At 39.3% G+C, this 21,878-nt stretch overlaps 1 protein-coding gene across 1 annotated transcript in view; it reads right to left on the bottom strand.

Moving 5' to 3' along the window:
• The window catches only part of CA8 (carbonic anhydrase 8), a 92,311-nt gene that overhangs the window by 11,259 nt on the left and 59,174 nt on the right, over window positions 1-21,878 (bottom strand). The window contains exons 4-7 of the mRNA XM_072151844.1: window positions 14,623-14,718; window positions 13,286-13,348; window positions 11,008-11,056; window positions 6,369-6,481 (exon numbers count right to left, since the gene is read on the bottom strand). Of these exons, the coding sequence (XP_072007945.1) occupies window positions 6,369-6,481; window positions 11,008-11,056; window positions 13,286-13,348; window positions 14,623-14,718 (321 nt within the window). The remainder of the gene's footprint in view (window positions 1-6,368; window positions 6,482-11,007; window positions 11,057-13,285; window positions 13,349-14,622; window positions 14,719-21,878) is intronic.

Below are 21,878 nucleotides of genomic sequence, written 5' to 3'. Positions count from 1 at the left end.
CATTTGCATTTTAGATGTATTGGCCCTGAACCAGGTTCAGATCCAGGAAGAGAATGAATGAAGTCATTGTTTTTAATAACTATGAAACAAACATGCTGATTCTATTTAACATTTACATACGGTATAATGCACATAACCCTTTCACAGTTTCACGACCCGTGACGTAATAGCACGTCACGGGTCGGCCACGGGTGCATGGAGAGGGCTCACGCGCTGAGCCCTCTCCATAGCCGGTAAGTCTTTGCTGCATATTGCAGCAAAGGCTTACCGGTAACACCGGTTTTCACCTCGATCGCCGCCGGCAATGCTGCCGGCGGCTTCAAAAGCATGGCGGCGCCTGGGCGCCGCCATCTTTTCGAGGATCGCCGCTCCCCGTGACGTCATCGGGGAGCGGTGATCCGTCGCCATGGTAACCTCGGGTCTCGCGAAGACCCGAGGCTACTTTTGGTTAACCCATGCATTACAATGTGCTATCAGCACATTGTAATGTATGAGGAGTAAAATCCCCATATACTGCCATTCTGTAGTATGGCAGTATATGATAGGATCGTGCAGACCCCCTAGGGTTAAAGTACCCTAGGGAGTCTGAAAAGTACTAAAAATAAAAATAAAAAAAAGTTAAAAAAAAAAAAATTATAATAAAAAACCCTAAAAACTCAAATCACCCCCCTTTCCCTAGAACTGATATAAATATAAATAAACAGTCAAAATCATAAACACATTAGGTATCGCCGCGTCCGAAAATGCCCGATCTATCAAAATATGATAACGGTTTTTCACTGCGTTTAATCCCGTAACGGAAAATCGCGCCCAAATTCGAAAATGGCACTTTTTTTGTCATTTAAAAAAATTAAAAAATTCTATAAAAAGTGATCACAAGGTCGTACAGTCCTAAAATTGATAACATTGTAAACGTCATCAAAATCCGCAAAAAACGACACCACCCACAGCTCAGTACACCAAAGTATAAAAAAGTTATTAGCGCCAGAAGATGGCAAAATCCCCAAAAAAATTTTGTACAGGAGGTTTTAATTTTTTTAAATGTATGAAAACATTATAAAACCTATACAAATTTGGTATCCCTGTAATCGTACCGACCCAAAGAATAAAGTAGACATGTCATTTGGGGCGCACAGTGAAATCCGTAAGATCCAAGCCCACAAGAATACGGCACAAATGCGTTTTTTTACCAATTTCACTGCATTTGGAATTTTTTTCCCGCTTCCTAGTACACGGCATGGAATATTCAATACCATCTCTATGAAGTGCAATTTGTTACGCAGAAAATAAGCCGTCACACAGCTCTGTACATGGAAAAATAAAAAAGTTATGGATTTTTGATCATGGGGAGTAAAAAATGAAAATGAAAAATCAAAAAAGGGCCAGGTCCTGAAAGGGTTAAGATGTTGAATTTGAAATCTTATTATTATTTTTTAATCCTATTATTTATTTAAATTCTTGGCGGTCTTAAAAACAAATTCCTACATATATGCTTAAGCTAAGGCTTAGACCATCTATCTAAAAGTGTAAACTGAAGTTATATAACAAACCAGAGCTTCCTTGACCAGTATGTTCCCAGAACATACATCAGATGTTATTTTACAATTGGGAAGGCACACTAAGTTCCTGTTTCTCCCTCCTTCAGTCCGTCCTAATGGCAGCCTCCACTGTGTCTTTTTTGTCACAGTTCGTCTCACTGACAGACACAGGGAGAGGGGAGGGGGGAGCAGGAGGAGTCATATTCTCCTGCTGCAGGCCCCTCCTATCTATCAGTGCACAGACATGTAAACAAAGATCCACAGAGAGTTTACAGACAACACTAAAGTAAGTATCAGGGATAATGAATCAATTGATGAACATTCAGGGATTATTATTAAGGCAGAAAAGGCACATGGGCAACATGTAAAAGAGTGGCCAACCTTTTCAAAGTATTAAACATGTGTGTTAGGGTACATTCACATGGCGGTATGTCTGCAGGCGCTGGAGAAGAGGAGGAGGAGACCCCTCCCTCCTCCATAGAAAACAGCGACTCACGGCCGCACAGACGGGAAAAGATAGAGCATGCTCTATCTTGTCCCAATGTACAGTGCCGAACGGTGCCACACATGTATGGCACTGCACCGCCGCCGGGCCACCATTGCCGTCAATGGGACGTATACGCAACCGCAAATTTGGATGGGAATTGAAGCACTGGCTAACAATTATACAATTGTATTGTAATTATAATAAACATTAGGACTTTTATTATATAAAGCATTAAAGTTTTTATACACAAAAATTAAAACACATAATTGGAATTTGTAAATCCAGAACAACCAGAACTATAGAATGTTCATGTTATTTATCGTGCAAGGTGAACTGCATTGTGCAAAATAAAAAAACTACTTCAATAACAGTTTTTTTAACCAGAAAATGGAATATAAAATGATTAAAGGAGTTGGTCACTTTACCTCATGTTTTTGTAATGTGCGTGTGTGGGGGGCAGGATATTAGGTAATTTACCGATATACATCTATTAATAGTTCTGCACCACTTTCTTGATATGTAAAGTGAGGCCTCTTCTTTTTTACCTCATCAGATTCCTGAACATAAAATCACTACAGATCACTACAGAGGGTCATGTGATCTCTAATTGGCGATTGTTATTGGACAGTTAGTGGTCACATGAACCTCCATCTGTGGCCATTTTATGGACAGGAATGTCTGGCTGATGAGGTAAAAGACCGGAGGCTTCACTTTACATATAAAGAAAGCAGAGCAGAACTATTAATAGGTGTATATTGGTAAATTACCTAATATCCTGCCCCCCCACACACACACACACACACACACACACACACTTACACACACATTACAAAAAAATATGCATCAACACTAATTGATTTAATTAATAAAAATCTTCAGCCTGGCATAGAATCCAATAACTACACATTTTGAGGTCAATTCTTCTCCTCGGGTTATATGACAAAGTAATTATACAACCTCTAAGTTAATAAAATCCATGCTTCTCCCTTTCCCGGTAAGAATCCACATCTCTCCCTTCAGGGGCTAACCCAAGATGATGTTAGACAAAGGCAATAATTGAAAGTGCAAGCAGATATCTATGTTTTACAATTCTATTAAGAAAAATTTGGCTGGCAATTACTGCTGGTGGCAGGTCTTTGAAATACCCCAATCCCTGCATATTAACCTGACAACACACAAAGATCAGGGCAACTAGAGATTACCCTCAGATCCCTCACCAACCATGCAGGCAGATTTTGAATGCTAAGGAAAAAATGATTTTAAAACAAAAATGGTTACCATGGTACAAAAACTGAAAAAAAATCTTTATTATGAAGGTGCAGAAAAGTTAGACCTGAAAGAGTTAATGAATGGTTTGTTGCTCATCACTAATAATTTCATCCTGGAGTTTATTTTTTTTGTATAGCATAACTATAGAAAAGTTGGAAAATACGGAAAGAATCAAGTTTATTGAGAGTTGCAATTCATGGTTTCACGCAGTCATGCTACATTAATAACATATGGACTATATTACAGCAGCAAATCCCTTCCAAGCTGCGGGTCCAATTACTCAAACAAGCAACTTTATATGGATCAAAGAATCAATGCATTAGACCTGTTGGGAGGACATAGTTTGTGGCTGCAATATAGAGCATTTACACAGTTTTGTAAGGGGTTGTATTTTGCTGGCCATGCTGTATATTTCAGTGGCAGAGAGTCCTGATCAGGCTTATCCATGCATTATACGGTATTCTATTGCAGATGATACCTTAACCCCTTTCCGCACCTTGACGAAGAATCACATCATGGCGATCGCCCGGGCTCAGAAGCTGAGCCTGTGTGATCGCCGCGGGATCCTGGCAATACGCGGTAACCGGAATCCCGCTGTAACAGCCAGGATCGCGATACTCGCAATCCTGGCTGTTTAACCCTATAGACACCGCGGTCATAGTGACTACGGCGTTTATGGTGCATCGGCGCGACAGCTGGTCCCGCAAAAAATAAGCTCTAAACCAACAAAAAAATATAAATGTTCTGCCCATTGCAAAAACAAGCAAATTTCTCACAAAATGAATTCTATATTCTGCAAAACAAGTTAATCATAGAAATGCCATATAAATGGGGTATAGCCATAATCGTGATGAACCATAGAATAAAGATAACACATTATTTTTATGGTTCGGTGAACGTCCGGGAAAAAAATGCTAAAAACCATAAAGAAGAATTAATGATTTTTTTAACCACTACTTAGAAAGAGTTAATAATATCTGATTATTAGCTTTTGAACCCCCTGTAAATTATGCACCTGAAAAGTGGATCTCATCCACAAAAAAATAATCCCCCATATGTCCAAATTACAAAAAAAACAACATTTATAGCCTGTAAAATGTGACATTGCAAATCTGCTCTGAATGGCGCTGCTTCCCTTCTATGCCCGGCCGTGTGCCCATACAGCAGTGACCACCCCATATGGGGCATCCTCATATTCGGGAGACATTGGATATCAAACTTTGTGGAGTTTTTCGTCATTTAATACTTTGCAACGGTTTAATTTTTGGTCAAAATTAATATATTGTCTAAAAAAAAAAAAAACCTCCATTTTGTTTTAACCCCTGTGTAGCATCTAAAGGGTTAACACACTTCTTAAAGTTGATTTTTTTACACATTGAGGGGTGTAACTTCCAAAATGGTGTGATTTATGGGGTTTTACTGTTATTTAGTCCTCTCAAAGTCACTTAAAGCCAAGCAGGTGCCTCTAAATAAGGTTTTTGGTGATTTTCATAAAAATGAGAAAAATTGCACCCAAAATTCTGAACCTCCTAACAACCTAGAAAAGAGAGAGGATGTATAAAAACCTATGCCGATATAAAGCAGACATTTGAGAAATGTTTGTTATAAAGTTACTGGGGTGCTATGACTATCTGCCTGAAAAGCAGAAAGCAGATTTTAAAAATCAGGCCTGGTCCTAAAGGTCTAAAATGGCTTGGACACAAAGGGGTTAAAGGGGTAGTCCACTTTCAGCAAATATTTGATATGGTTTGTGTAAGGAAAAGTTACCGTATACAATTTTCCAATATACTTTTTTTATCAATTCCTCATGGTTTTCTAGATCTCCGCTTGCTGTCCCACTATAGAAAACTTCTCTAGTTACTTCCAGTGGATAGAAATCTGTCCATGTGATGTGATGGATACACAGGTGCAGGAACCCGTGATTATCACAGAGATTAATAGGAGCTGTGTGAAAATAACGGCTTCGTGCACCTGCATTACATCACATGGACAGATTTCTATCCACTGGAAGTAAACATTGAAGCCTTCTATAGAAGTATGGCAAGCAGAGATCTAGAAAACCATGTGGAATCGATACAGAAAGTAAATTGGAAAATTGGATAACTTTTCCTTACACAAACCAGATCAAATATTTGCTGAAAGTGGACAACCCCTTTAAGTTTATTCATCACATATACGCTAGAGTACCCTAAACAAGATGTATGCAATATATTTAACATTTTTACTGTATACACTATGTATTACATGGTCAGCAAATTGATTTCAATTGAATATTATTCGCTACAGAGGAATGGAAATTTTGCAATTTCGCCCCCCCACAAGCCTATGAGATGAAAAGGCGACTACAGGAGACTACATTTTTAAAATGCACAACTGTGTCTGTTGATGGTCAAGAGGAATCACTACATCAGCCACACAAGGACCGATGTGGCAAAGAGGCGAAATAAAGGCCAAGAGCATGCCGCTTAGGCTGGCAAATGAGTGCCCATTCAGTGGATACTGAAGGCATTGGTCCACAGTTCACCCATCAATATGCTTTTGGGGAGTAGGAGGAAACCAGAAAACCACCTGAAGAACACACAAACTCTATGCAGATGTTGTTTTTGGTTGGATTCAAACCAAGGACCTCACTAGAGGACTACAGTGCTATCCTCATACACTGTAAGCTCTTGTGAGCAGGGCCTTCATTTCTTGTTGTCTGATCTGATTATATTATTACTCTGTAATGTCTTGTATTATATTTTTTGAATGTGTACCTCATGATCTGGACAGCGCTGTGGAATATGATGGCGCAACATAAATAACATTTTATTCATTTATTACTTAATCAAAAACACTATGCTACATGTACCTAATACATGTCCTGATGAAGATTCCCTGTAAAGTCAGGACAATCAAAAAGTTGAACAAGTCAAACACAATAAGAAATACTACAAGGGTGGAAACATTTCTATCACATAATAGAGTTTTTTTTATGGTGAACCACGAATCTCTCAAAATTATCTAAATTCTATTTAGGATATTATATATTTCAGTTGCCATATTTCACAAAGTGAATAAAGAAGAATACTCACTTGAGTTTGAGACACTGTCAATGGATACCGGAACAATATCCATGTAACACCTTCACAACATGGTGGCATTGTCAAGGAGCCTTCATACACCCAGTAGTCACGGAGTAGGGGATCTGGTGTAATAAAGAATATCCATGTCATACTAATAGTAGTATGATAATACACTATGTTTTTGGCTAGTTTTAGTTACTAAAAATTTTTGTTTCTACTATATATTATAACGATAACAAAATACAGGCAGTCCCTGCGTTGCATACAAAATAGATTCTATAGGTTTGTTCTTAAGTTGAATTTGTGTGTAAGATGCAAAGGTAAATTTTGTAAATATGTAAGAACTGTTGACAAATTTTTTTCATCCCTGTGACAATTGGATTTTAGAAATATTTGCTTTCAATAGAAACAAGAATTAACATTAGAGCACCATATTCAGTGGCCGGGGCTAGGGGTGTCCCAAATGCTATTCTGGTCCGCTAGACACTGTGGAGGTGTCACCATGTGTTGCTGCTTTCCGGGAAAGGATGGTAAGGCGTGGTGCACCCCAATGGGAAATTTGTCCAGACAGTCAGGGTCTGCAATAAACTGTTTCCTTCTGAAGAAATTCAGGTAAAGAGCAATACAAGCAGATCAAAAGCCCTGACTTCTCCAATCTTCTTCCTGGCAGAAGAAGGGTTAATGCTAAGGAAAGGCCTGGGCTAGCTGTCCCTCTCTTTCTAAGAAGACACTGGTCAAAAGCTTGGAGCCCAGGGTACATGGTCTATCCCCTGCTTCTTCTTCTGGTTGCTCAGTTAGACTGGCAGTCTTCTCCAAGCTCTGTTTCATAACTGAAAGACACTAAGGATTGGGTTTGTTTGTCTTATATACCTTCTACCAGGGAAAGAGTGGTTACATTTCAGCACAAAATCAATGACCAAGCGTTCACCCACAGACATTTATTCAATCCCCATAATATTCTATGACAGCAGGATTCTAGAGTGTTAACAACTGTGTTAACAACACTCCAGTCACAACTGGTTAGTCTGCCTGCTTGTCTGGTGCACAAGTCTGTTTTTCTTATGCAAAACAATCTGTACTATATATGTGGAAAATTACTGGATTTTCTAAAAGACAGAAATACAAAGTCAGAAATGCCTCTCAATGTTCATTTACCCTTTCTACTAGTCAATACAGATACAGTAATAATAAAAAGTATATGTCACATCTGCGCCAGTCTCCTCCTATACGTGCTGGTAGATATGAGAGACATTGGGGCATATTTACTTACCCGGTCCGTTCGCGATCCAGCGGCGCGTTCTCTGCACTGGATTCAGGTCCGGCCGGTATTCATCAAAGCAGTTCCTCCGACGTCCACCAGGTGGCGCTGCTGCGCTGAAGTCCGCTGGAATGCCTTGAAATACACCGGCCTATCCAGGATGAAGGTGAGTGAAATTTTCGCGACACAATTTTTTTTTTAAACGCGGCGGTTTTTCCGAATACGTCGGGTTTTTGTTCGGCCACGCCCCCCAATTTCCGTCACGTGCATACCGGCGCCGATGCGCCAAATTCCGATCGCGTGCGCCAAAAACCCGGGGCAATTCAGGTACAATCGGCGCAAATTGGAAATATTCGGGTAACACGTCGGGAAAACGCAAATCGGGCCCTTAGTAAATGACCCCCATTGAGTTTTGTTTTATCCGGCATTCTAAACTGGGCTCTAATGGCTGACTGGTCTGATACCTGCCACACTCTTCACTCAGCACTCTGCAATTGTCTTGAAAAATTAACTCTGTGTGCCTGTGATCACTTGCTCCTTCCACCTGTGGTAAGGCCTAGCCTTCGTATATATTATCCAGCACAGGAGACTCTCCTTGGATTGTGATTCTGTCACAGTTTGCTCTCTCTGTTGCTGACCCTATTTGTCCACTATGCCTTATTTTGTATTTGTCTGTCTGTCTTGTTACGTGTTCAAACGTATCATACAGGAGGAAACGTTGCCCAGTTATTGGCCTCCGATTAGGGGGGACCCAATATGTAGTCAGGTGACAGATTGCGGAGCTCAGTTCTAGGGCTTTAGAATAATGCAAGTTAACCTTTGATTCAAAATAAAGTAAGAAGTGCAAAATTTGCATAGGGGAAATATTCAAATGTCCATAAATGTCCAAATTTCAAAGATCATTGTAGCCTAGGATTAAAGTTAAGTAATGTCTGTAACTAGAAGTCATCTGTAAGTTGGGTGTCCTTCAAGGAACACTCCTGTCACAACTGATTTATTTAATTATACCTTGTGCTGGACCTTCTAGAAAGGTTCAAACATGACTAAATTTAGATTCTGTTTTCATAACCTTATTCTTATCACCTTATTCTAAAGATCTTTTGTTTACGGTCTGGGGATGTATCACATAAGGTAATCAATAAAAAAGTAATCATAATTTGACTTTTATAAATGATATTTTAAACTTTAAACCAAGAATAGACACTCTGGACCCCACCGATCAGATGTTAGATGAGACTGCAGAAATGTGTCTTCTACACAGTCTTCCAAGCACAGCACCACACATTGTAATGTGGGTGTGCTTGGTATTGCAGCTCAGCCTCATTCATTTGAATGGGACAGAGCCAGAAACATGTCATGTAACTGATGAGTGTGACATCAGAGGTCTGCAAACAGATGACATTGAGCTGCTAGGTGTCTGCCTCTGACCTTGTAAAATTGATGACCTAACCTTAAGGCAGACATTGAAACAAAAAATTGAAAAAACATTGAAAAACAGAAACATTTATCAAGATAAATTATTTATACGACAGGCACAGATATAGAATAATCCAATAAGAAAGAATAAAATATCTGCTTTATTATAACATGTACTTTTTTATGCACATTTCAGCACATTTTAGTGCTAGTGTCAGTTTCCCAATTCCTCTACCAAATGTTCCTATTTGAAGATGAAGCTACTGCATATATAATTTTTGGCATTTCCTGGAGTTTGTTATTTGTTAAGACTTTGGTTAAATGCATATTTCAAACAAACTTATTTTAATATCCCTACAGGTAACGTTAAAAATTTTAGGCTATGCCATAAACCTAATTAGATGTAGAATTAAAGAAAGTAATTATTTAGCAAATGTACACAACATGTAGTTATACGTTTTGGAAACAAATTGCTTTTCACAGGTTTTCTCAAGTGGAATGCGTTAGGGCAGAGATGCAATGCAATATCTAAATGAGCTTCATCAGGATGTGGATCAGGTGCAAAGTGACAAACTTGTGCCCTGAAATATTTCTGTAATTTTTGTATCAGTCTTTATTTAGGTTTACATGTACGATATAAAATAGAAAGCAAATCTTAGGCAAGCTGGCTCACGGTCGGCCAATCAATCAAGGTAGAGAGAAGAAATCAGCCTAGGTGTGGTTAAAGGAGTAAGTGTGATTTAAATGTGGTACTCCTAACTTGTGCGGTCAGAAGCCGGGCGACCCACTAGTGCAGCATTGTAGAAGACAAGGGGAGATGCCTGCAAGAGCTGTCTAAGGCTTCCTTTACACGAACGGGAAGGGGGCGTATACGGCCGTACATATGCCCCCATAGGCTGGCAATGGGAGCACGGAGCAATACAACGCCACATACATTTGGCACAGGGCTGCTCCACACACGGGGAAAAGATAGGACATGTCCTATCTTTCCCATGTGCACGGTCATTTGCCGCACAATTTCTATAGACTCTTCTCCATTGCGCAGGGAGGGCATATGTTCGTGTAAATGCAGCCTAAATGTAAGGGATCCTGACGCTCTCAGTGAATATTTCTCTCATTTTAATAGGAACCTAAACTAAAAAATGATTATATAATGGCCACGCTTGTCTGAATGGCTAGACTTGTCCAAACACAATACAATACAACTTTATTTATTCCCAAGGGGAAATTACTTGCTATGTTGCAGTAGTCTTACAACATAAACTAAACACTTAAGTATTTCATAATACAATGTTTTTTAAAAAATGAACAATAACATTTTAATGATTATTGTTTAGTAGCTATCATGTACAGTTTGCTCTTGTGAAATGTGTTGATTTTATGTTGATAGAAAAATTGCAAAGATTGGTGAGTCATTTCAAGCTTGTAGAGACACCTAAAAACATTTGCAGCCACATCATTGTAACTAAAGGTGGTCCTACTTGGGGGACTAAAAACATATGCAAGCCACACTTTTCACTTTTTTTTTTAATTTGCAAAAATGTGTCATGTTTTTTACACTTTCTAGAATATGTGAAACTTTGTGTTTCTCTATCACATGAACTATAAATAAAATAGATTTCATTTTTGTAAATGTAAAACATTTCATGGGGTATGAGTACTATTTCAACCCACTGTATAAAGGTCAGTATAAGAATAGATAAAGCTACTACAGCAAGACTTGAAAGTGCCCACGTGCACCGAAATTTGGGTTCACTTCGGGTAGCATAAACTTGCTGACTTTACCTTGAATTGCAATTGAATTTTAGATATGATTCATGGACAAAACATTGCAAACTTTTACAAAATAGCATCTGTTTATGAAAGATAAACTATATTGGTTAAAGATGACAAGAAAACATTTAACACATCCATATTTTTCACTTACTGAAAAAGAAATTTGAAATATTCTCCCCATTATTAATACAGGCTTACCTGGCAATAATGTGTTGGGATTGAAACATGGTATTGTTTTAGACTTTCCCTGTTAATAAAACAAAGAAAATAGAATAAAAAGAATGAAAAATATTAAAAACAATGTGTACTGCAGCTATCACCATTGGATTTTCTAGTCCTTGGTTTGAAGGACGTTCTTCTACATAATATTAGTAATTATACTATTTGTAGTCTTCCTTATCTATAAAGCTTACAAGATAGCAAGGACAAATGATTCCTCTGTTTTGTTACAAGGATAAAGGATAAATTGTATTTTATTTTGTGTCAAAATTTTTGTACATCTGTTGGGTGAATAACATTACAACAAGTAGAATTTTTTTTTCTAGCAACTGATTCATAACAAACATAATAACATGAAATAAATGTATGGATGTCATTATTTTGTCTGGTTTGTTGGTAAAATTGACATGTACAATAGGGCAAACATATAATTGTGAAGCCCCGATAATAAAATATAAATTGACTTTGACTATTATACAATGATACGTAGGATTGACTAAAGTGGTAAACAACTTTTCTTCAAACTTTGTACAAATCAATAGTCAGAGCCTTATCTGCCATGAGGCAGGATGAAGGTCTCACCTCAAGCGGCGGATGAACAAGCCCTGAGGGAGGCAGCAGAATTGCCACTTGTATTGTGTGTGACTCAAGCAGTCGCCGGAATCACCCACCACAGTTTGCACTGTGTGAAAAATATTAATGACATCTGTGTCTCACAGAGGCCGTTGATATGCAGAAGAGCGCAGAATAGACCCTGTGCCACTCTATACGCTCTGGAGGAGCGGACCGAATATAGAATGGGATCAGGGGTAGGCTTCAGGGGAGTGGGGGGGAGGTAAGGGCCGCATAAAGTTCTAGCCTGAGATAGCAAAAGGGCAGAAATTTGCCCTGTCAATAGTAAACACAAGAACAACTGAGGATTTCTGAAGCGGGGAGTGAGTCAAAGCAGCTAAGTCTCCATCCACCAGCCTTGAGACAACCTCAGATTGCAGATGGAGACTGCAGGTATATACAGTAACTGCTGGAAAATGAACAATAAAAGTTGCATAGTGAGCAAAAACAGCTCCACTTCTCATGTGTTACTCCTTAGGTACACACTCAAGTAATTCATTTAACTCCTTGCCTCAGCATTATGGTTCCCATTTAAATGCCAAAGGAGTGTAGGGTCCCCATCTTGGGCTGGATCATTGCCCCCCCCAGCGTCATCATCATTGCTTTGAGAGATGGGAGTCTATGTGAAAATTTCAAGCCTGTCATTTAACCCGATATGTAATAGTGTAGCAAAATCTCCATGTACTGCAACACTGCAGTATTGATTGATTGATCAGATGCCATAAAACGCCATAAAATATAGTGAAAAAAAGAAAAAAAAAGTTAATAAAAATCTAAATGTTTCAAATCAACCCCCTTTCCTTAAAACTAATATAAAAATCAATAAACAAATAAAGTCATAATTATTCATTGTCCTGTCCCAAACTATCATACTATAAAAATAGTTATTCCTGGCAGTGAACCCCACAATGGAAAATAGCGCCCATATGTCCGAACTGCCACTTTTTTGCAATACATTAAAAAAATAATTTTCAAAGTGATGAAAAACTCTTACAGTCCCCGTGCTATCTCTATATCAGAACCTCCGAAAGCTTCGGAAAGGTACTGCATAAATGAATTCATTGATTGCATTTACTGTAAACAGGGAGAATCACATATTGGCTCGTTTATTGAGCACCCGCTCATAATGTTTTACTGGGCTTAGTTGGCGTGGGTTACTAGATAATAATTGGTACATGGCATTGATGTTATAGCAAAAATCAATTAACACATATGTGCAAAAAAGAACAGACCAGGAAGGTATGGACATAAAAGCTGTTAACTAAGAGACTTGAGATGGAATTGGTATTGTAAATAGTTAGAGAATATTTGAGTCCCAAAACATGTAATTTCTCAATCTTCATGCAAAAAATCTCTCGGATTACAGTAGTTTGGTATTAAAAGGGAACCTTTGCTACTCCCTCTAACGTTGAAACTCAGAACCACCAATATGAGCCCAGGTATACTAACAATGTAATGCTATAGGGGATATGGGGACTTCCTGATGGAAAGCTTATCTAAGTGAATGGGTTCGTGACCAGGTCATTGATGTTGTCAAAGCAAACAATGGCTTAATTTTACTACACATGATGAATATAAGTTAGACAGTATCTCTTCTCCATGCTTTGCATAAGACATAGGCTCAATCAGTCAAACAAAGGCTTACTTTATACTGGATATCCTCAAGAATGTCTGTAACAGTGTTTAGACCTATGTGTTCTTTTCCGATCTAAAACACAAAGACACAAAAGAGAAACAATTGATAAACCAGATGTTATGCAACGTATACAGTATCTGTCATAAGAGGATCAGCACCAGAGAGGCAGATAAGACCACTGTTTCTTAATATGCTAAATATAAGTTATACAATCAAATAATATTATTAGTATGTTTCCTATAGATACACATTTTATTTGGTTTAGCATAAATATTATACTGTGTGCTATGCGGCAATAATGCTTTCTCCATGCTGCCCTGCAACCCCTCTGCTCCTCATATGGCTTCATTGAAGGGGGTTTGTTGTCTACTACTAGAAATGAAGTATCAAAAATATAAATCCTTTAGAGGTGATCAGTGGGAGTAAGACACGGTCATCACTGTCAACCAGCTGATGGATTGTGTGCACTGCATGTTCATCAATAGTATCAGCCAGAAAGAAACTCTTTAAAGGAAATCTACCATCAAAATCAACTTACTCATATATAGTAATATTCTTATATTTGTAATCCAGCCTCCTTCCTTTTAAAATAAAATTATGCTAATGAGTCTGAAGGACTGTAATGCGTGTTTCCAGATCTCCTCCTTGCTGTAGCTTCATAGGCTCTTGCACTGAGCAGGAGCACCATTGTGTGATGAAACTTATCTGCCCTGAGATTACATTAAGCAGAGGTGGGAGGGAGGACAGGGAAAGCACGTGGGAGGATGAGACATTGTAACAGCCTATGAAGCTACAGCACGGAGGGGCTCCGGCAACATCCCCAAAGCCCATAGGGCTCATTAGCATAATTTTAGAAGTTGATTGTAGAAGGAAGGAGGTCATTGAGAAATAAATATAAGAAGATTACAACAGTCACGCTGCCTGGATCTATGAGTTAGTGTACATGGTTTAACTTGATGGTAGATTTTCTTTAAAACACTTTTCAATCCATTTAACAATTTTACCTGTACCAAAACTATATGAAAATACTAGTAAAATTCCTCTAGTCACTGCAGGTCCATCATAGATTGTGGTTTTCATTTTATATATTTCCCCAAAGGCTAAATGTAGCAATTCTGCTTTAGCCTTACGTAACTACCTGTTATATCTGATATAGGCCACAAAATTGGAGCTTTTCTTTAAAATAGTAGACATACATTTTATAAATGTATGATACAAATGGCTGTGTGTTAGTCTATGAGCTTTGCACAACATTAGGTATTAGAACATGAAGTGAACAGCATGTAAAGGACAAAAAGTTCATGTTTATTCTATGTACATAGCTAAAAGGAAAGAAACCTCATTACCTGTACAAATAAGGAAATGATGGCGATCCCATGCACCTGTCCTAAGGCTTCTTCAATATTCCTGTATAATGTAGAGTTCCAATGGATAAGGTGGAGCTGAAAATACCAAAAAAAAACCCATAAGTGCCTAACTATGTTAAAGCTTATCTACATTCAGGAATCTACATACTTATTAGATTCCGCAAATATGCCTAATCCCTATACAGCTTTTATGTTCTAAAACCTTTCCTATCTGTTTAAATACTTGTATATTAAGCTTATTATATGTATATGCTTATTACATTCAGAGGCTGCTCAGGTAGGGAGTAACCTCTGTGAGCTCTGGTTGCGCAGCACTGCAGAGGATACTCATAGCTCACACAGTGGCCTCTGGAGCTAATTAGCATATACTTGAAACAAACTATTATAAAAGGTAGGATAGGTTTTAGAAAATAATAAAAAACAGTGGTGATGAGGCATTTAAAGGAAACCTGTCATCAGAAATTGGCGTAATAAACTACTACCAGTCAGGCAGCTTCTAGATGAAGTTTTTTTTCATGCCCTGGTGTGGTGGCATCATCCACAGAATCAACTCTGTATCAAGATGTAACTTGGTTTTATGAAGTCAGTGAGGCGTAGAGTATAACACTGAAGTCAAGCTTTCCCTGCCTTAGGACCCTGTTAGACATCATTGGCTAGATCTCCTGAAGTCTGGTGCATAATGTCAATCACATGGGAGGAGGTATTCAGAGCTTGACTTCAGTGCTAAACTCTCCGCCTCCGTGACTTTATACAACCAATTAACATCTCACTTCAAAGTGGATTTCCTAGATGATGCCACCAAGCTGCACCATGAAAAAAACATGATCTAGAAGCTGTTCAACTGCTTGACAACATTTTTGTTCACAGGTTCCCTTTAAGGAATCTACTGCATCTGGATCTACTGGAATTGGGTCTTCTAAGTAATTAGATTGCTAATGGTAGAATTCCTTTATTATGTTTTAGAGAATATTCTCAGTTGAGACATTATGGGACAAATTTATCACTGCATCTACGGCAGTTTTTTTTGTGTAAAAGCAGTGAAATAATCGCAAATTCGCAAAGAATTTGCAAAAGAATTCACGTTTAAACTCTCGTGCAGGAGTATGCTGCTCATTCGACCTCCCCCCCCCCATCTCTAATACTCCTCATGCCTTATGCCTCCTTACTGGTCACAGTTCATATCATGTGACCAGATTTACACCATCTTTTAGCCTCTTAACAATAGCAAACTGTACCCCATGCATGTATTTGACCACATGAAGTCACAGCAGCCTCCATGGACTTCTACTTCTCTCTATCCTCCATGGAGGCTGCTGTGATTTCATGTTATCACATACATGGTGTACATGTACTACAATCTACTATTGTTAGAAGGCTAAAGGACCTACAATGATGTCACCCTGGTCACATGTCATAAATCTAACACAAGGCACTGTGTAAAAAAAATGACACAATATTTCCCATCTGTACATAGAGCTTTATATGTCTGTAGTTGAATATTGGCAGACAGTCCCTAAGTACAAGGAGGCGGAGCAGGGATTTGAAGAGACACAGTCAGTCACAATAATCAGTCACAATAATCAGGCGTGGTTCATTGCCAGCCTGAGAGAGAGAAGAGTCACACAATTTGCCAGAAAAATGTATGCAATTAAGGTACAGGGCCCCACTGGCAGGTAATTGTACGTGATATGTGGAGGATTTGTAACCCTTTATCAGCAGGCGTTAGTCAGGGTGGTCAAAATCTGGTGACAGGTCCTCTTTAAAGATAAATCTTGGACAGTGTAAGAATAAATATGAGGATTAGTTTTACTAGATTATTGCACTTCTCCCACACACCATCAGATTCAATCTTATAGATGTATAAACTACCAGGCAGATAAATTACAAAACTGTGGAACAAAATGAACATACTGTATGCATAAACACACTGACTAGACTCCCTGATGGCTACTTACTTTTACACAGTCTTAATACAATCAAAAACAAAAGAAAACCGATCCAGGGGGAGGCAGGCACATATCTGTGAGATGTAGCAGAGCTCACAGTGTAACAGTGTAATGGTCCATCAGCCTCTGTGTAATCATCTCATGCATCTCTGATCTGTCTCATCTCTCTCTCTATGTGTCAATGTGTTAGAACAATGTCAGAAGCCAGATGAAAATGTATATACACCTGTTCCCAGATAATCTAACCACATGGTCACCCCACAAAACTAGATGGGTCATAATGTGACTGCTTAGAGAGGCCCCATCCACACCCTGGGATTTTGCATTGAGCAGCTGAGGGAGAGATATGAGCTTAAATAGGAATAAAGCTTAGTAAAATTTTAAAGTAAAGGGCATAAAACTGTGATATTTTTCTTTCGTGGGAAAACCCCTTTAATAGATAGTTTTATTTTATGTGTTGATACCGATACTGAGATTCCAAGAATGTTCATTTTTTCAGTTTTTCCATGCTTTATTTACATAATCAAGCTCTCGATTATATATTATTGCTATTTTATTGCTATTCTTTGTAGCAGATCTTTTCTCTTTCATTTTTTTTTTCAGTTCCCATGATCCAGCAATCATCTGATTACTGCGTGCAGGTCCTTAATCAGACCCTGCGATCACATGCAGGACTGCAGTAAACAGCACAGCCCCCACCCAGGTGCTTTGAACGGTTAGAGGTCATGTTGGATGTTAAAGCTTCGGAAACTTCTGATGGTTTTGGAATCAATTCAATTCAGTTCCATCACCCAAAATACCTACCAAAGAGCATTGAATGAACAACACAATTATTTTAAAATTATTTTAAAATAAACATCAATTTTAAAATCAAGGGCTATTTTCTGGGAAAGGCAAAAGAAGTGCCCCTTATACAGAGCCATTTGATATCCTAAATTGTGGATTTCAAAAATTCCAAACTCAGAGTTAAATAAAAACCTTGGAACAGAACTACTGAACCGTAACACAAATATGTTTGTTTTTCTGCAGCCAATTTTTCTATTTTCTCACTAATGTCTTTCATAGACAGGAAGACATCATATTACATGAATCACAAAAACAAACAATCATTGACTTACGCATTTAGGATATTTTAATGCATCCCACACACTGTGAAATTAGTATTGCATCCTGGCACCTGACACTAAACTCTTTATCTTCATTGACTTCTTGATTTATCTTTTGCCAGTTTTAACACAAATATTCTCACCTACGCCAAGATTTTCCTTCCAGTATTTGTTTTGCAGGCTTTGTGTATAAATGCTACGCTTGTCATAAACCTGGCTTTGCTAAACAGTGTAATAGGATATTGTATGGTATATTACTTATCAGGTATAGGTAAAGAGGATTTTATTTAGATCATGTATGCAGGGCATTAATGATTTAGAAGACCCAATGTTTACTGTAAAATGGTCACGAGTAGTGCTGAGCAGGTCCCAACCACAAGATTTAGGACCCGAACCTGGACACAAACCAAGAAATGAACATGTGCCCCACAATTGTGGGGGAGGATCAACGCTTCTCTATGACCTCAGGGGATACTCAACAAAATGGCAACACTGATTATGGGAGTTACTGTTTGGGCTTAGAGTCCACTATCCCCTAGTCATGAAGAGTGATGGCTTTGGACCATGAGAACCGCAGGAAACCAAACACTGCTCTCTTCTCTATAAAAGGAGAAATTCAGACAAATCACTTTTCTTCCTTTTGCTCTCCAAATCAGCATAAACCAGAAGTCCTAGCAGCAGGGTTTGAGGTGGGGCCATAAGTGCCATAGGAAACACAGGAAATTGGAGGTAACTTTTGATGATTTGCCATGTTACTAGGTATAATGAATGAGGAACAGCTACGTTCCCATGCCTCTGCCACATCTAAAGTTTCAGACCTACAAAACGGGGGTGTGAGTAAGGACCCCGTTTTGTAGGTCTGAAACGCGTCACCCCCTTTTGTGTCTTATGATGTGATCACACTAATGTTTTTTCAATAAATTTTGTATTTTTTACTGCAAACTTTTTTGGCCTGTTGCCGATGGTCTTTCTTTCTCAAGCTTCCATTTTACCTATGGTCTCCGGGACCGGACCGGACTGTCCATGTATATTTTGAAACTTGCAAGTTGGTTGATAAGTTAACCACCATTTAATGACATAATGGAGAACGGAAAAATCCTTAGTGATCCATACAAACACTTTGAATGTTAAGTATAAAAAAAACTAATGGGGTATTGACTCCCCCGCCAACATTTAAAATTAGCTAAATTACTACTGTGCAGGATAAAGTAGAAGCTGCACTGCTTGTAAATCTTATTTAAAGAGTAGTAACATGAAAGTAGCCACACACTGGTGATGGCTCTTTGCTATTTACTGATTTTCAAGGTGAGCGATGCTTTCAATTCTGTAAACAATTTATAAAAACATATTTTTCCAAACTCTAAGTGTTATTTTAAAAAAGCACTATATACTAATACTATATAGACAGATGTATTTGGAGACCTTTACATTAGACCTTACGGAGTTTTTATGACATTCTACATCCATTAGTATAAAATGGTCCAACAATAATGTGATGGTCCCTCCTACGCAACTATAATAGTGTCTTCTCTTTGGGGATGTCTATCTACAATATTTTGAAATATGTGGGAATATTTGTCCACCTATAGCACGTTTGTGAGGGGAGACACATGTTTAATGAGAGTCTGGCTCACCATCGATGGTCTACTTCCTCCTAAAGATTGGAACCAAGAACATAGTATTCCATAAAAATCACATCCATAACCACCTCACAAGGACTAGGGCCTACATGTTTCAGGTGGTAGGATTTGCCCTTACTAACATGACTATGAGCGCAACTGATGCTGTAGGACCTGGTCCTTAGGAGGTGGTTAAAAATCAGATTTTATGGAAAACTGGATCATTGCAAAAAGCCGCTTCACATGATTCCAGTGGCGTAACAATAGCCGTAGCAGCTGCAGCGGTTGCTACGGGGCCCATGCTGCTAGGGGGCCCGGGATGGACGTGAACCGTGTTGTCCGCCCACTCTCCCGCCCCCCCTGACAGTTGGCAACAAATACTCCCAGCCGATATGTGCCCCTGCCCGCCTGCCGGCACATCCTGCCACCTACCCGCCTCCACATCCTCCTTCCAAACGCCCACCAGCAAGTCTTCCCGCCCACCAGCATTCTTCCTACCTGCCCACCTGCATGTCTGCCCGCCTGCCACCATATCCTCCTATTCAACCACCCGCCTCCACGATCCCCTGCCCGCCTCCATGATCGCCAGCCCGCCTCCACGATCCCCTGCCCGCCTCCACGATCGCCAGCCCGCCTCCACGATCCCCTGCCCGCCTCCACGATCGCCAGCCCGCCTCCACGATCGCCAGCCCGCCCACCGGCATGTCTTCCCGACCCCCTTCACGTCTCCGTGCCTGCCCACCAGCATGTCCCCCCACCCCCGCCGGCACATTCCCCTACCTGCCTGTCAGTGCGTCCTTCCGGCCGGCTCCATCAGACGCCCGCCGTCACGTCTCCCTACTCGCCCACCGCCCGACTACAGCCATGTGGCCCGCCCCTGCCTCACACCCGCTCACCCCTGGCAGGACATCACTACTAAAACGAACTTCACGGGACACTCCACCCCTCCTGAAATCTCCGCCCGATAATAATTTTATCTGTGCATATATATATATATATATGCCTATGTATATATGTGTATGCCTATATGCATGTATATATGTGTATGCCTCTGTGTGTGTATATATGCATATGCTGTATGTGTGTATCTGCTGTATGAGTGTATATGGTGTGTATGTATATATGTGTATATTTTCAGTATGAATGTGTATTTATGTTGTATGTATATGTGGTACATGTGTATATGCTGTATATACTGTATGTGTATTTATGCTGTATGTATATGCAGTACATGTGTATATGCTGTATATACTGTATGTGTATTTTTGCTGTATGTATATGCAGTACATGTGTAGATTCTGTATATACTGTATGCGTATATATGCTGTATGTATACACAGTATGGGGGGTATTTATCAGGACTTTAGCACCCTAATGCGCTAATCCACCATGTGTATGCATGGTATGTGTGTATATACTGTATGAGTTTGTATAACCTGTATGTATTAGTGTATAAATGTATATATGTAAGTGCATAAATGTGTGCGTATACGAGTATATAAAAGTGAGTGAATGAATTTAGAACTTTACCTGTGTGTATATAATGTAAATATGTGTACATGAGTGCACGAGATCGAAATATGTTCGATCGTATAAACGTGTCCGTACCAATATGTATATAATTTTTTTTAAGAGGAAGGGGGCCCCATGCAGAAATCTGCTATGGGGCCCAAGCTCTCCTAGTTACGCCCCTGCATGATTCATTCACATCTGGTGCTGGATTGATTTGGAGCTTAAAAGTGTCTGGTAGCATCATGGTCAAAATGCAATCCTGGTTCACAGAGAGATAGCCATGAGCCGATTTTATCACTTTCTCTGATTGTGTCATCCTATAGATATCTGATCTTCTTACCAGAGGCTATTCTGTATTAAAAATTCATCATCTCCCTTCTTGCATACCTCTCAACCACCCAAAACTGAATTCAAAAATGCATTGTGTAAAATTTGAAGATCCTATGCCACACCCTTATTCCAACCTTATTTTGTGCCTGTAAAGTGTAAAACCTACCTTTTTGGCACCTACACTATACAATGCCCTTCAGATATAAAGCCCACCTCATGCTCCTTTCATCTGAATGTATGAACGGAGGGAGGTATAGTGAAGCATATATGTCCATAGCATATCTCCAACTGGAGAAGAGGAGGGGTGGGGGCAGCCTCTCCTGCCCTCTACTTAGGGAGCCATGTAGTTGGGCCATATCTACAGGAAAAGATAGAGTATGCTCTATCTTTTTTCCATCAATTGTACAGTGGGCAATACGGCGATTCAAATGGATGACAATATTGCCCATTCAAGCGAGCGTGGCCATGTGCTACCCGTACCAAAATGGTACAGGTAGAGCACCTATTAAAACGTTCTATAGCACCCTTTTTCTAGTCCTCATTGCCCATGGCAACCAATTGCAGCTAAGTTTGCGTTTTACCAGTTCTCATGAATATTTTAAAGTGGAGCTGTAATTGGTTAAAATTGGCAACTAAGCACATTCTTACTCTTAGGCAGCTTGATAAATCTCTCCTATTGTCCTATAAATGAGTGGTAAAACCAGAAATTTTTGATGACACGG

The sequence above is a fragment of the Engystomops pustulosus genome, chromosome 5 (genome assembly GCF_040894005.1).
Source record: "Engystomops pustulosus chromosome 5, aEngPut4.maternal, whole genome shotgun sequence".
Classification (NCBI taxonomy): domain Eukaryota; kingdom Metazoa; phylum Chordata; class Amphibia; order Anura; family Leptodactylidae; genus Engystomops; species Engystomops pustulosus.
Note: the sequence above shows the minus strand (reverse complement) of the source record. Positions and strands in the feature narration are given on the sequence as shown.